The 16,759-nt window shown below is 36.0% G+C and overlaps 1 protein-coding gene across 2 annotated transcripts; it reads right to left on the reverse strand.

Moving 5' to 3' along the window:
- Window positions 1–2,507: 2,507 nt before the first annotated feature.
- Window positions 2,508–6,625, reverse strand: LOC113700207 (thioredoxin-like protein HCF164, chloroplastic). Of its 2 annotated transcripts, XR_003450567.2 has the most exons (5): window positions 6,298–6,625; window positions 5,962–6,204; window positions 3,420–3,523; window positions 2,739–3,196; window positions 2,508–2,652 (listed from the first exon to the last, which is right to left on the reverse strand). XR_003450567.2 is itself a non-coding variant. In XM_027220724.2 (4 exons), the coding sequence occupies exons 1-4, from the start codon at window positions 6,490–6,492 to the stop codon at window positions 2,914–2,916; spliced, it is 825 nt and encodes a 274-aa protein (XP_027076525.1). In that variant the 5' UTR covers window positions 6,493–6,625; the 3' UTR covers window positions 2,508–2,913. The 2 variants fall into 2 exon arrangements, 1 of the variants encoding a protein (XP_027076525.1); XM_027220724.2 differs by having other exon boundaries at window positions 2,508–3,196.
- Window positions 6,626–16,759: the final 10,134 nt, after the last annotated feature.

The raw sequence follows: 16,759 nt of genomic DNA on the forward strand, positions 1-16,759 counted from the left end.
AGAGAAAAAGTAATAAACAGTGATTGATAAACTACTTGCTCTGAAATTCTGACAAAGCACGTGATTCAAGGCATATTCCAATCAATCTTTTCTTTGAGAAAGCTGAGGGAATAGCTCGGTCACTACCTTTGTTTTGAAAATCGGATCGGACTGATCGGTTCGACCAGTTAAATTGCAAATCGATAAGTCTCCGGTCCAGTTCAATGCTAAAGCCGAGATTGACAAAAAAACCTGTGAACCGGTAAAAACCCAATCAAACCGTGACCCGTGATTTTCTGTATCTTTCCAAAATAACCCCACTAAAGGACATAAAAGGCATAGTTGTAAACCCTAAAGTCACTTTCCTAAAGTTCAGCCGTCAACTTCTCTTTTTCTCCTTTCTAGTTTTCTCTCTTTTCTCTAACTTTATTCCGATTTCTTTTTACTATTTCAAATTTACACAGTTTCCATGGCTTCTCCTCAAGACTATAACCTTTTATCTCCTTTCTCTAGTTTGCAATCTCCATGACTCCATAGAAACCAAACCTTCTCAATCTCCTTTTTCTTTTTACGGTTTTTATTTTTATATTTCTTGTGTGCTAATTAATATGCTGTGATTATTCTCTTTTTTTTTCACGGTTTTGGGTTGCCACATCATGACATGGTTTTTCTTAATTTTGGCTGAGGTTAACGTTTTTCCATCAACTCTCTGATTTTGCTCTTTTTTTTCAAATTCATTTTTTATTTATTGAATTTTTTTATTTTCCTGATTTATGTCGGAAGGCAATAAGATTTGATATGAGGTTGACACTACTTTCTTCATTTATTTTGTTGAAATTAGCTTTTTTTGGGGCTGAAGCTATCTTTTTTTTTTTTTGGCTGAAATTGTCTTTGTGCACACAATGAAACAATTATGGGATTGAACTCTTCCTTGCACAGTAGCTCATTTGATATTTTTTTTTCCAACAAACGCATCTGACATTTTTATGGAAGTGTTAAAACATTGGACGAAAGGATGCAAAGCAAAATATTGGGCCTTTGTTGTTTGAAGCCAGGCTGAACAAGTGGACAAATCATCTTCTTGTTTTTTGTCTTGATCCTAATACTTGGCTCTAACGGCTCATGGGTCCTAGAACATTACAGAAGATGCTGTGAAAGGAGGGAAGATTCATAGATTGGTAAAAAAAGGTGAGTAGGTTAGGGAAAAAAAAAGGAAGTGAAGCATGTTTCCATTTTCTACTATTGGTGGCAAGATTTTTTTTGGGAGTTGTAATCATGTTCAGGGTTAGATATGAATACATCAGATTAGCTTTGTACCATGGATTTATCATTTATGTGCTTTTTTAAAAAAAAAAAATTTTTCTTTCATTTCTTTTCATTTTTCCTCTACTTCTCTCTTGTTTAATACTCCGGCACTTGTGGGATGTATTTTCTCAAGGATATTTATGTTCTTTTAATAGAATACCATATTATTCAGATTTTTAATTTTTAAAAATTAATTAAAAAAAATTGAATCGGTGAATCGGCTGGTTGAACCAATTGAATCGAAAAACCGCAAACCGAAAGCTTAGCGGTTCGAGTTTCAAAACACTGGTCGCTACCCGAGGTCCTTCTTGGGTCTAGTGTTCTCGGGCATGTGTACTTAACAGTTTAATTTGATGCAATTTTTTTTTTTCTTAAAGTGTTGCTAGAAAGTACCAAACCAAATTGCAAAATATCCATGCGACTATCCTGGTAGCTCACATGCATTTCTCATCTTCTTCTCTCTTTCCTTTCTATCCTTTGGTTTGTTTCTGCATGCAAACCACCCCCTCCACCAATTCACCAAACGCAGCACCACTACAATCACCGTGGAGTAGAAAAGTCAGGAAATGGTAGTAGGGAAAGGGTGCTTAGGAAAGGCCTAAAATTCAGGGCAGAAAAACGGTGGAAGATGGTGAATTGGGGGTGGGGATGGGAAGAAAGTTAAAAATGGCAACCCAAACTCCAGAAAATGGCAATCTTGAAGTAGCAGTCAGTTAAAATAGGAACATGGCCAATGATGGAAACTCGGGTTGCTTCTTCTCAAACGTTATTTCGGAAAGACAGAATTCTGAATGGTACTAATTAAGAAAATGCACTCAAAGAATTTGCTTGGATAAAAACCCAGCATTAAATTGATGTACAAATATTCTTCTCAAAAGAAGTCCATCCATAAAGAAAGCACATTATCTTCTGTCCCCAGTTTTACGATTTTAACGTGCTCATTTAGTTATGTTTTGCATTGAAGGATATTCTTTTGCCTAATGAATAATGCTCACAAATCTGAGATCATTGAGGATGTTTATGAGACTACATTTCATAACGTTAGTTTTCAGTTTAGTTTGTGTAGAATTAGTTAAATCATGCCTACAAGTTGACAAATAAAATATTTGATACACAAGTCTATGGTAACATATCCAAAAACTGCCTCTAAAAAACAACTCAAAAACTCTCAAATACAACTCACCATCCTCATTTGCCCAATTTTATCAATAACTGACAAGCAATTATTGTGAATAGCAGTTCTCATTTATATATATTCTGTCACTCTATGATGATAACTCCAGTGTACAAGACAAAAGTTATAGAACCTGTAGCCAATCAGCACAGATTAAGGCACCCTTCTTGTTAGATCTGCCATTCCCTCTTCCCCTGTACATAATTACATCTATTTTATTGAAAGGGAATCCAGGGCTTTACCGCCAATCAATACAAGTAGGAATGGTTATGTTCTATACCTGTCACAGTGGCTGTTGAATCATAGGGAAATGTCTTGAAGGAATACCAAAACCATTATTCACCAAGATTGTGCAGACAGAACCTCTCAAATTGTGACTGACTTCACACAGAGTTCTCAACCCTGAGAGAGCTGATCGACACTTTGCAGTGTTTCTCATTCACAGTTTCAGGTCTTTAACCATGACTTCTTGGATCTGCCACTTGATGTACCTTCCTGGATCCAGCACTTGAATACTGCCCAACAACACGAGCATGAGGTATAGATGCTTCACCGCGAGCAAGGGCATTCACATTCTCCAGAAGGTATTGCCTTGGAAGCCGCCCTACAATATTACCCTCCTCATTCCCGTTGTTATCAAGAAACGAAAAATGAGGAATGCCCTCAACGCCAAATTCATCAAGCTCTTGTTCCCACTTTGTGTTATCAACATTCAACATGACAAAGTTTACGCGATCCCTGAATCAATAAGTGAAAAATAGTTAAAATAGACCATAACAGCACAAGCGCCTTCAATTTTTAACAAATTATGCATCTCTTGCTAAATGTTGAAAGCATAGCTAAAATAGTTGCATTCAGAAATACAATAATTGTATGGTACATTCTTAAACAAGTACATGCAGACATATACACGAATATCAATAACATTTAGGAACTGAAAATAGCCGAAGTGCATATATACTTGTACTGCTGCTCAATTTTGTAGATGTCGGGAGCTAATTCCCGACATACTTCACACCAATCTGCATAAAACTCGACAACAGTGGGCTTCCCATTTGAAAGTGCCTGCATCAGAGATATGGAAAGAATATTAAACATCCTCATGCAAGTTTAAGCATAGCTATATTGCAAGGGCAGACTCTGAAGCACGTTTTCAAGGCTAAAGTCAACATACTGTAAGGGGCCAATTTTAGATATCCTTGAACAACTTCCGAAACAAAAGCTATATATAGATGAATGTATAAAAATAAAAATAAAAAGGGAAATTTGCCAATTTGATCCCTAAACATTTACACTAAAACCAATTTCGTCCTTTATGGTTTTTTTTTTAACCAATTTAGTCCGTGAACATTTTTCCATATCCAATGTAGGACTTTTGCAGTGGCACCACTAAATTTTACTTTTTTTGCGTGATTGGTGAAGGGCATATGTGTCTCGTTGGGTCATATTCCATATTAAACTGCTCGAATTGACAAAAAAACGCAATTAACTCTCAAAACATTTGGGGAAAATGGAGAGCATCTACTCACATTGGCCTGAGGGCATGCAAAAAATGAATCAGGTTCTACTTCTTCTTATTCCTCAGGCTCCAACTCAGATACAGATTATTATACTTAATGCTGAGCTTCAAAAGGTAAGGAAAAGTGATAATAAAAAATGTGAAGATTCAGAACCTGAAGATGCCATCTTAAACGATAGACTGACCTCTACCAGTGAAATTAAGAAGTGTGAGCTCATTAGTATCTCTTAATGAAGTACGACAATCAAGTTGTATTTTTAAGGATCTAAGGGTTCAAGAAGAACAGTCTCAAAGCATGAGACAAAAGTTACTTGATGAATGTGCACAGTTAAAGGAAAAATTGCATGAGAAAGAAGAGGAGATAGTGTCTATCACCAAGAAACTCCAAGCTTTTGGGGACCAAAAATTGTTTAAGGAGCTAGGAGGCAGGTAACAAGTCTGAAGCATGAGCTGAAAACAGTGACTTTGCAGAAAAAGGCCTTTGAAGAGACAGTTAAGACCAGGTCTAATGAAACTAAATAGATGAGGAAGGAAAAATCAAGTCTACAAGTTTGGATGAAAGAACTTGAATCACCTCAAAAGAGAAAGAATCACAAACTTCTTCTCTTCTTGAGAAATTTGAAGAAGACAAGAAGCAGTCACTGTCCAAATTTGAGGACTTGAAGGCATGAGTCAGTGATCTTCAGCTGGAAGTGGACAATTTGTGCTCTCAGAAGTGCATATGCATGCAATGAAAGAAAGATCTGATCGAGTCAGTAGTCTAGTAAAACAGGTAGAGTTTCTGCAACAGCAATTTCATTTCATCAGCAGCCAAAAGTCTGAGTTGGAGTCACAACTCAAAAATAAATCTCAAGAAGCATCACAATGCTGTATTCAAATAGAAAAGACTAAGATAAATTAACAGACCAGGCCTTAAATGGACAAGAGATAACAGAAGGCAAGGCCTGTCTAAAAGTGAAGGTCGAAGAGTTGGAGCAGGAGATATGTGCAATATCGAATCTTAATATTGAATTGGAGGATCAGATAATTAGCATAACGAGTGAATCATATCATCTAAAAGTTGACAATGAGAATCTCCACAGAAGAATTTTTGTGTTGGAGACAACTGTGAAAGAGAGTAAATAAGCTATCTGCTCTTCAAAAGCAAATTGAGGCTCAGGAAAATGAGATGTCTAATCAGATTAGATCATTTGAGCAGCTTAATAAGGAATGTGACCTGACGAGACAAATATGCCCCTTCACTGGTTGTGCAAAAGATGTAAAATGTGGTGACACCGCAGCAGAAGTCCTACATTGGATAATGAAAAAGAAACCGGGACTAAATTGGTTAAAAAAACCATAACTGATGATGTTGGTATTAGTGTAAAGGTTCAGAGACCAAATTTGCCGAATTTCCATAAAAAAAAAAAAAAATTACAGGGACCACTGTGTTCCCAACACCCCCAAGCACCTATCATCTATGCCCTTTCAATTAACATATTTGCTAACACTATTCTCCCGATAAAAAACTTAGAATATCCACTATAAATAAGTATGACTTCAAGAAAAAAAAACTTTGTACCTCATTAATCAGCTGTAAATTGTAATAAGCTAGATATCTATAAGAACAAAGATTATGACATAAATCCTAATTACAAGTTGCAAAAAGAAGAAGGATCCATACGACAGCCTTTTTGTCAGACCATAGTGGCAAAGATAGTTGAATTGGTAAAACAAAAGAAGTTTGAACAAAGAAATAGCACTGATCCAAAAAGCAACAGCTGACAGATACACAATTACTAGTAGTTTGCTTTCGTAACACAACATCTTACTCTGCACCCACGATTAAGCACTAATATATGGTGTAAACATCCAAGAATTCGTACACAAAAGCAAGAGGAATAACCAATGATAGGCTCACAAGTTCGTCCAAAATACAAATTAACCTAAACATGGCAAATCAACTAGCAAGTACAATGTAATAATAGGTGCAGAAGAAGCAAACCTCTTCATAAGGTAAAGCCAAAGCAGAAAGGTCCTTCAATGAAACGCCAAAATCCAATCTTGAAGCCAAGAAAAGTCCAACTGCTGCAAGAATGGAAGCCACTGCTATCCGCTTGTTAACACTTTTGGTTGGATACTCTGGAAATCCAACCTCAACCTCAACCTTCACCTCATCGGAGGAGGAAGCTGCCTTTTCAGTGGCATTACCATCATTTTCAGGTACAGGCTGTACATCAAGTTTTTCCTGAACTAATATAATCAAGAATTATACAAAAAATAATTGACCTTTTAATATGACAACCAAATTCCAACTAGTGAGAGGATTCCATCTATATACCGTTGTGGCAGAGGAAGAATCAGTGGGATTGGGGCCGGTTTGGCAGCATACAATCTTTAGATACGTGGGATTTTTAAGTTTAATTCGTGGACGGATGATGGGTTTAAGGAAGTGGGAGGGTAGGTGAGCTCGATTGGGGAATGGCGGGAGTCTGCGGAGACCGAGGGAGGTTGAGGTTGAAATCACGAGCGCCATTGAAGATAGGGCGGGGGCTGGAGGTGCTTCAATGTTAAACACTTGTTTATGGTGCAGCGAAGTCAAAGTGTGATTGTACAAATAGGGATGGCGACGGGTCGGTAGGCAAGGGTGGGGGTGGGGACAAAATATTCCCCCGCCTTAAAATGGGGCGGGCGATGGGCCCGTGAAAAAAAAATATATATATATATATATATATATATACATCACTCAAATAGGGATGGCAACGGGTGGGCATCCGTCCCGCGGGGATAAAAATGGGGCGGGGGATGGAGTGGGGCGGAGGCGGGAGCGGGGACAAAATATTCCCCCCAGCATTAAAATGGGGCGGGGATGTCCCCCGCCAAAATATATATATATATATATATACATACATACATACACACATAAAACAATCCTAAATTTCCTAAAACTGCTCCTTTACATCATTTGTCGATTGCCGCACAATCTGGACCTTTCACCCTCTTTCTTCTGTGTTCTTCTTCACGTTTTGCTTTCATCCACTCTTGAATCATTTTTAGGTTTGCTCCCTTATCATTCTTATCTTGATAGATTAATGAAGCACACTTGGTGAATAAATGATTGCATCTGTGTCAATCCCTTTGCCGTAGTGCTTAAAGCTTAAGATTCCATTTTTGTCAATTCCTTTAGATGTCTCTTTTCTTTGCCGTGGGTTGTGGTACTTAAAACCTACTTTTGTTTTTCTAATACTTCACGTTTAGGTTGCTGGAGATTAAGAACTACCAATTGTAGTTTTGCTATTTGATTTTTCAGCTGATTTCCATCTTCTCACAAAATCATCCTGTTGTTTCTGGTCTTTTCCTTTGACTTGGGTTGGTTCATTTTGGGCATTTTTTTTATGGGTAGATTGAGAACTCTAGCTGATGGAGTTTGATTTATTGTGCTATTTACTTTTTTGTGATCAGTCCATTTATTGTGCTATTTGCTTTTTTGTCTTTGTAGATTTCTTATCACAGTGAACCAGTCCGAAAATGTAATTGCATCTAAACAGGGGAATAATTCATCAACTTCACAATCAATGAATGTTGAATCAATTTACTTGACAAATGCAATAGAAGAAGATGAATATGAAATTGAAGGAGGAAAAAGAAAATTAAAATTGAAAGTTTGGGCACATTTTGATAGAGAGAAAGGTGACGATGACATTTTTTATGGTGTATGCAAGTATTGTAAAAAGAAATACAAGACAGGTAGCACTCATGGAACCAGTACATTGCATGATCATTACAGAAGGTGTGCTAAAAGGCCTAAACAAGATATTAGGCAAATATTACTTCGAAGTGGTAGTAAAAAGAATGATAGCAAACAAGAATTGCACAATTATGTGTTCGATCAACAACAATCACGTCATGAATGTCAAAGTTGCTTTATCAAGTGAGTTATCACATCTCGAGATTGATGAAGAGCAAATGTTCTGCAGTTGTTGAGTTATATTAATGAAGAAAAAAGTTGGATTTATTATTGAGTGTTTTTAGTTTGTTGAATTTTGAGTTATTAAATCCTTTTAGATAGCCATGGATATAATTTATTATGGACGGGTCATATTTAGCTAATTAGTTCAGGAGACCTGTGAATGCTATTACTTAATGGGAAAAGCTCTATATTGCTGTAAAGCTATGCTAGGGCTTTGGATATGAATCTCTGGCATCTTATGTACTAATACTCATTTTACGGCAATTAAATTGTTTAAGATTTTAGTATTATATAAAAAAAAGAGTTAATCTGACATGGAAACCGGGAACTGTGGGGGAAACGGGGCGGGGACCGGGGGGAGTTATTTGACAACGGGGCGGGGGTTGGGGGAAGGATCCCCCGCCCCACCCCCGCCCCATTGCCATCCCTAGGTACAAAGTTCAGATTCATGCGATGAGATTGACACAAAGTGAAATTGGCATGGACGGCTTTTTCCTGGAAGCGTGGGGGCTTTATCATTTCTCCAATAAATTATCAATTTAGTCCCTAAACTTTTACACTTAAGGCAATTTAGTCTTTTAACTTTGTTTAGCATATAAGTTATGAATTAATCGTCTATACACTGAAATTAAATACATAATATATAATCCGAATTTAAATTTGAAACTCAAATTTTGCATATGTGTTGTATATTCAATCGTGATAGTGTACACTGTCAGTGTATATAAGATTTATTCATAATTTATTCCTTCAATTTAAGTTTTCTATCCAATAATTTAGTCCGTCATAGGCAGAACTAGAAAATTTTCTTTGAAAGGGCGAACTCCAATTCAACTAAAACTTAAGTATATAATTTGAAATAGTTCTAAATTTTGCAAAGGTAAAAGTTTAAATCTACACAAAATTTTTTTGAAAATCTTAAGGCTTGTTTGGATAGCCATTTTCCACCGAAAAATGGCCTTGTTTTCCGTGAATACATTTCCCTATCACCTTTTTACCTCACATACATCAAATCGTTACAATAATTTTTCAAAGAAAAATCCATGGAAAATGCAATCCAAACACAACCTTAACTTTTTAACAGCAAAAAACTTAGAACATATTTGGATTGCTATATTTTGAATTTTTCGTAGAAAAATGTATCGTAGCGATGAGATAAAAAGGTGATTAAAAGATATGTTAACAAAATATAAAAAATTTTTGTACAGAAAATTGCAATCCAAACAAGGCCTTAAATTTTCAAACTTGGGAGGGGGAAGGCCTTCCTGATGACATGGATCGCACTCTATCCGCATGCAACTGTGCCGGTCAATCCCTGGCCTGTCAGTCATGTACTACTGTGCATAGTATCTCAGCAGGAAAAACAGAACCATTAGTTGACCCACACCTCAATTCCCCAAGCAAGTAGGGGTGCGCATTGTGTGAGGACCCGTAATTTTCTTAATTTCTAGGTTTTAATTTCTTTTAATTATACGTTTTTCCACCTTTTCTTTATTCGAAAAATTGTGCAAATAAATTTTATGAGTAAATATAGCTTTTAAATGATTTTTCTAGTATCGGTTAGTTTTTGAGAAATTAAGAGCGTATATTGGACGTGGGACCCACTAGTGCAGAAAATTCGGAAAATTTCGGCCAACTAGGTTAAGTTTTGTATACTGGGTTTAATTTATCAGGTGTTAAGAGATAATTAAAGGATGCCTAGATGGACTATCATTGGAGAGACAAAAGGATAGAATTGCATTAAAAAGGGTGACAAGTGTCACCTTCCTATTCAACCTTGACTTTGACCATTATTTCTTACCTTTACTAATACTCAATTTTGACCCAAAAAGCACCTAAATTTCTGCAAGCTTGGCCGACCCTCTCTCTCTCAAGAAAGAAAGAAAACTCTTCAAGTTTTAGCTCCAATCTTGCTCAAGTTGAACCATCCAACCATTTGATCTTGCAATTACTCCATAAAACCCCTCCACTTAGTGATTGTGAAGTGATTGGTGAAGTTATTTGGAAAGCTAAGAGGACTAGTAGCTCTCTCTCTCTTGTTTCTAAGGTGAGTTGTGAAGAACCACCCTCCTCCCTTAATTGATGCTTAAATCATGATTAGTGGTGGTATGGGATGCAATATTATAGATTATTTCTTGATTTGTGGTTGAAGTGATGAAGTTTTATTATTTTTGGGGATTTTTCTGTTTTAATATGAACATGATTGTGTGGCTATCTATGATGATTGGAAATGGTATATAATGACTCTAGAAAGTGGAAAAAGTGATTAATTGCAACCAATTTCTGGTTTGGAAGAAATTTCAGAAAATTAGGGTTCTTGAGGGAGCATTCTGTCCGAATTTTTAGCTCCTAGTTAGAGGCTGAATTGGCCTTAGCTTAAAATATGAAAGTTGTAGGGAATGACATTTTAGAGGTGCCTACAAAATTTCAGGTCAATCGGAGTAGTGTAGAATGAGAAAAGTTGAAATTACCCTTACTGTCCTGGCTTTATCCGAATGTAAGAATTGCGCCTATAATTGGTTGTTTTGGCTGGAATTGCTTCCGAATTGGTTGTTAAGCCCTTCTGATGAAATTTAGCCCTGTTTCTTAGCTTTCAACTGGTTTTGGAATTTCTGGATTTGGACTTGGAGAGCCTGAGTTATGATGTTTCCGCTAGAATGCGTTTTGGTGAATCTGTTTTACGTTTTTGATGTAGTATCTTGCATTTATGACTTTGTTACACTCAAAACTGGACAAAGTTGTCTTCTGAAACATTGTAGCCCTATCTCTTAGTTTCGAAATGGTGGGTCTTGCACCCTCATCCAATAATTGTAGTGAAATTGGTGCCATTACCGCAAAATGAGGTCAAAAACTGTTTTTTTTTCAGGGTTAAAGCTAATTCCATTTCCGGATTTTTCTGATTTCCTCTAATGCTTATATATGCTTATGGAACCCTATTGTGATCGTGTTAGCATTGGTTTATGACTTGTAATCGAGTCTTCTTGTGCTTATTGGAATATTCTATGGCTTGACTTTTATTTCCGGTCATTTTCCTAACTAACTTTTGTACTTGGATAACCTTGAGCCTATTGAACGGCTGTGGTGATGAATGTATATTGAGTATGACTTTGGGAGTTGATTGAGGAAAATAATGAAGCCGTGATGGCTGGAAAAGTAAGAAATCTAGGGGAAGTGCTGTCCAATTTTTCTAGGCCGATTGGTTCCTTTAAGTTTGAATTGGCTTGTGATAGAAAGGAAGGGCTTTTGGGTTGTTGAACCTAGGTCTTCATGTTACCTTTTTGTTCCCAAAAATCATGTTTTGTATCCTTGCATTAGTAATTATTTGGCGAGGCATACGACTAGTAGTCGAGCCTCACATGTGCATTTTGTTTACTCGATTCTGGATGTGAAACCTTCAATTGGTTTACTTTGATTATTTTAGGGTTTCTTGGCGATTAAAGCCAATCCGAAGTGAACTTTTGAGGTATTTGTACTTGAACCGGTGAGTGTACCACTCCCCTCCATTGCTGTTTAACTTGATTTCTGCTCTGCAATCTGTTTAATTTGTTCGAGACGAGTGTGTACTTTATCACACTCGTTCTCTTGTCTGTTCATATGCCAATTTTGGTGTCAATTTGAATCTGTATCTGTATCTGTTCAGACGTCGTTTGGAAACTTGTAACCAACGACCTTTCAGTGACCTATGAGTTCAAATCCTGTGGCTAAGTTATTCGAGTCGAGCCGGCAAGGGCCTGGACGATTAGATAACGAACCACGGTAGTCTGTTTTGGGATCTTTGGGTATTGAGACCCTTGATTCCGGTATACTCGAGTATTACCATTTCTGTTTCTGTTGAGGTGAGCGGGCCCGGTAAAGGAGTGTTTGGTGGATGGAATTTGGTGTAAAGTGGGGTCTACGGACGTGTTGGTTCTATATACGTTGACGGAGAGTCAACCGGCTTGGATCAAGTACTGCGCTGGAAAGCTGGCTCCTGAGAGCCACCTGTATCCTTCCTATTTGAGTTCTTGTGTTTACCTGTCTTACTTTATAGCGAGCATGTGTATCTGATTTGTATAACGTGAAATGCCTGATTTTTTCTGCTACATGTTTGGTACCTCATTGGGCGTAAGCTCACCCCCTCCTCGTTGTCTTTATTTTCCTTACAGGAATCTCTTTTGGAAATCATGATTTTGAGAAGCGAGTTGAGCTAGTTAGATAATCTTTTGTTCTTTTGTATAGCTCCTCGAGAGTGAGCAAACTCCAAATGTATTTCATTTCACTGGTTCCACTTGTATTGTAAACCTAGCGACATGTATATATGAAAGTGTTTTCCCCATGTGATTTTGGTAAGTTACTTGTAAGCTTGGCGGTCTTCAATCGTTCAATTCTTTTGGGTCCTATCTCGCGTAATATCGGATTTGTGTAATTCAACTCCGTAGTCCTGGCGAGAGTTGGGCAGGCAGTCCGCTGAACCCTTTGGTTCGCCTTAGGGTGAGGTGGGGCTGTCACACATTGAATTTGAATCCGGTAATTTGGAAGTTTGAATTCGGAATTTTGACATAGGAATTACTGACCGATTTAGATTTTGAATTCAGTAGTTTCGATTGCGATTTCAATTCCAAATTCAATTCGGAATTCGGAAACCTTTTTTCCCTTTTTTTTCTTTTTTGTTAGATGTATTGTTATATAATATAAATTTTATATTGCATGTATTATAAAAAAATATTATTATATATAAATATATATTAATATACATATTATAAAACGAAATTGAAATAAAAAATATTATTATATATATAAATAAATAAATATTAATATATATATTATAAAACGAAATTGAAATCGAAAATTCCAATTTCGATTTCCGATTTCGAATTATGAATTCAAAATTAGAATTTCTGATTTCAAAAACTCCATTACCGAATTTGAACCAAATTCGCATAATTCGAAATCGAAAATTTCGATTTCAGTACCGAATTCCAAATTATCGATTTCAAAAATTCCGAATTCAATTCAAATTCGATCGGTAAATCAAAATTTTTCAATTTTGCACACTCCTACAAGCAAGTGGTAAGTCATAGAGACTTACCTAAGGCATGGAGGCTACAACAAACATTGCTAGAAGTATGTGGCAAGCCCTAGAGGCTTTCCAAACGTTCTAGGTTGTTCAAAAGTCTTGTGGAGTAGCCTAGAGCTTTGCCGATCTTAATAAAATTTGTGCTAGTCATAAAAATTTTATAAGAAAAGACAATTCCAAATCTGAGGGCCAATAGTTGACCACCAGAAAACTAGTGAACAGAATATTATGTTGAACTAGATTTTTCCTTTTGGATTTACTTCCTTGAAAAATCAGTACTTGAAACCTCCCTTATATTGTGCAAACTTTTACATGTTCTAATCTGAAACTTCAACCCAGTAAAAGGGGGGTAAAAAAGGAAGAACATGAGAAAAAGGATTAAAGAAGACATCAAGAACAACATAAACAGTGGATACTGGCCTCACATAAAGATGGTAAGTACTAACACTTTTAGCACTGCTTTTATGCCCTCTCCTTTTTATGCTAGTTTCCTTTTGATCAGCAGGATCATCCTCTAAAATAAACAAAGTCAAAAGTATGCCAACAAATGAGACCAAAATAGGTACCCAAAGACAAAAGAAAGATGTAAAGCATCAATATATCCTAGATGACGATTTCAGTGAAAGCATCTATCAATGTGATTAGATGAATAAGAAAAATTACAGATGACTGGCTTCAAGGCTTCAAAAGATACATAACTTTAACCACGAAGGCTTCTAGTTTTATTCAATGAAAATCTATTACATCTCCAAAGTATCTACCTTCAACATGGTCTCAGAACCATTACTAATTGTTAAATCTGGGCTAGGGTGCATTTGATAAAACTGAAGTTTGAAAACTAAAGTCTAAAATATGAAATTTGAATCCATTAAGCTATTGAATTGTTAAGTATTAAATCTAATATAATTCAGTGCATATCACATTTAGTGATAAAGTAAATAGTTTATCACTTAATTTTGAAAGCAAGTTTTGCCTAGAAAATTCAGTGCCACTTAATTAATTCAGATGTTCAATTTTTTGTTATCAAATGGTTTGAATATGTTAAGATCTGATTCCATTAAATTTAAGTGTTGATTTGTCCGTTTGGTTCAACTTAAAAAGTTATGTAATGCACAACAAACTATAATAACACTTACCTAAATGGTCATGTAAAAATTGGGAATTAGTCCCCTTAAGAACGCAAATCTCTTCTTCAATACTTCATAGGTTCGTTCAATGACATTTCTAAACTTTGAGTAGTGCATATTAAATGACTTTCTTTTTGGGCCCGCTCGACCTACATTCTTGTATAGAGATAGAAAATCTGGGAACATTCTTGTATGAAATATCAACAAGGTAGTACTTGCCTAAAACGTGGACAGCTTGAGATTAATGATAATACTCTGTGTCCCTACCATCAAATTAGGATTATATAAAATAACGACCTAAAGATAACATATCACTTTTGAGTAGCATTGGAAAATCAGATGGGTGCAATAGAGCATTCTCCAATACTTGTGCATCATGTACACTTCCCTCCTACCTAACATATATGTGTGTGTGTGTGTGTGAAGCGCATGTCAAAGTCACAAACAACCAAAAGATTTTGCGAAGTACTGTGTTGATTAATGTAGGCATTTATTGTCTCAGTGGGAGACACATTGGAATATGGATGCCATCAATTGCTCTTATAGTATACTACAGTACTTACAAATGATTGTTAATCTTTAAACAGTTGAAAAAAATGCTATTTACAACCAAGTACAACTTTTTGCTATTTACTATAGTAGCTTGTACTTATCTTGAACCATGGGAAGTATTTTGTAGAGGTTCCAATTCATGGATGTACTTGATCATAGACACATTGGTGAATTATTCTTACTGCAAACATGCAAAATCCTCTTTAGAACTTCCCTAACATACTGGTTAATTGTCTTGGTGGACCTGTTGAACTGCTTTGTCAATACTCATTGTTGTGCACTGTGACTAACTATTACCAAAACCATGGCCAGTTCCTTCTCAATCTTAACACGCTTTTGATAGTTCTGAGGGACGTAGTTATTTTACTTAAGTATATCACATAAGAGAAGGAAATTGTCAACAGCAATACAACAATTCTCCATTATACATTTGTAGTAACCGTTGATCAATTCTTCTACCTATTAGCAGTCTGTTAATGATCGGTCATGATGAGGAATTTTTAACTTTGGTCCTCCATATCTTTTCAAATCTGGATGTCATAGTATCAACTTTGTTTCTAGTGCAACAATCAAATCCCCTTCGTTATCATTAGATGTCCATGTTTCACTTGACCTCTTGATGCCACTATTGTAGTCGTTCCAATCCATTGCCTTTCCATTAGTCAAGGAGACTTTGGTAACGAGGAGAGTCAGGTTCAATTATAAACTTCAAGTTAATTGAATTGACATGTTTTGCATGGCCTTAGTTAAACCTCCACCGGGGTGTGCAATTAACTAGAGTGTATTCGACTACAAAGATGGAATGTGTGACAATTTCAAACACTTGCAAAATGGCCATCTGAAAAGCATATAAAGGGCTTGGGAGGTGAACCAACTATTGTACATTATGTATAATACAAAAAAAAAGGTATACAAGTGGTGAACTAACTGTTCTACAGTTTATGCATTCTTCAAATAGGAAGATTGGATACAGTGCATCGAATCAGCTTTGGAGCTATCAATAAATAGAGATACATATTGCATACTACATCATTCCAATTAAAGATGTAATAACTCTCATCCAGTAGTTGATAAAAATGGTCACTTCATCTTTAACAAAGCCGTGACCCTACGAAAAGTTTTTGAATCTTCAATGGATTGGGACTTGAGGCATCTTGACATGTTCCCCCCACCAGGTGAAGTTCATGTTTGATATTAGTAGTAATTGGATGATGTGTCCAATTCACAGTTAGTATACAAATAAATAGTGGCATGTGTATGTCAGGCAAAAAATAATAATAATAAGACATCGGACAACTTAAAATTTTATAAGATTTTCCACTTGATGAGCCTGCTCGTGCTTCTTTTTTGGTCTTTTTCTTTTTTCATAAGTCGTTCACTCTTATTGAAATGTACTTGTAGACACCAAAAAAAATGGCTAATTCGTTCATTTGTATTTTATTTTTTAGTTATTTCATTTTATTATTGTTGATATCTTTCATTTAAAAAAAGTGAAAAAGAAAGAAAAATGAAAAAAAATGAACAAGTTATTTAAACAAAATCATTTTTTGTTTACTTGATTTTGTAGGAAAAAGTTTAAAAAGAAAAGAAGGAAAAAAAGAAAATGAAAAATGCAGTTTTGCAAAAAAAAAAAAATCCACGTGTGCACACATGCTTCATCTTCATGCTTCATACAAGAAGCAACGCACTAGTACAGATGTGCAGCTGGAAATTTTGATCAAATTTCACTTGATTTTTTTGCTCCAAGCCTTAACAGTATAAGGCCAGATCACCCCTTAATCCTTATCAAGAAACATCTAGGAATAAAATTGATCCAATGGCTCCAAATGAGCCACAAAAACCTGGCTCCATCTCCACCTTTGTTCTTAGGGAGCAATTAGGGTAAGTAAAGAAAGGGAGAGCAGTGGAAAACAGAGACAAGGGAGAAAACAAAGAGAAAGGCAGAGAAAAAGAAGAAAAGAGAGAGAGTTTCCGAAAATTTTCTTTTGAGCTAGGGTTAAGCATCCTGCTCACTTCTTGATCAAAATCCAATTCCAACGTTAGTCGTTTAGATGTTTTCTTCAGTTTGCATTTCTTAGTTTTAGCACACTCTCATCCC

The sequence above is a fragment of the Coffea arabica genome, chromosome 7c (genome assembly GCF_036785885.1).
Source record: "Coffea arabica cultivar ET-39 chromosome 7c, Coffea Arabica ET-39 HiFi, whole genome shotgun sequence".
Lineage (NCBI taxonomy): Eukaryota > Viridiplantae > Streptophyta > Magnoliopsida > Gentianales > Rubiaceae > Coffea > Coffea arabica.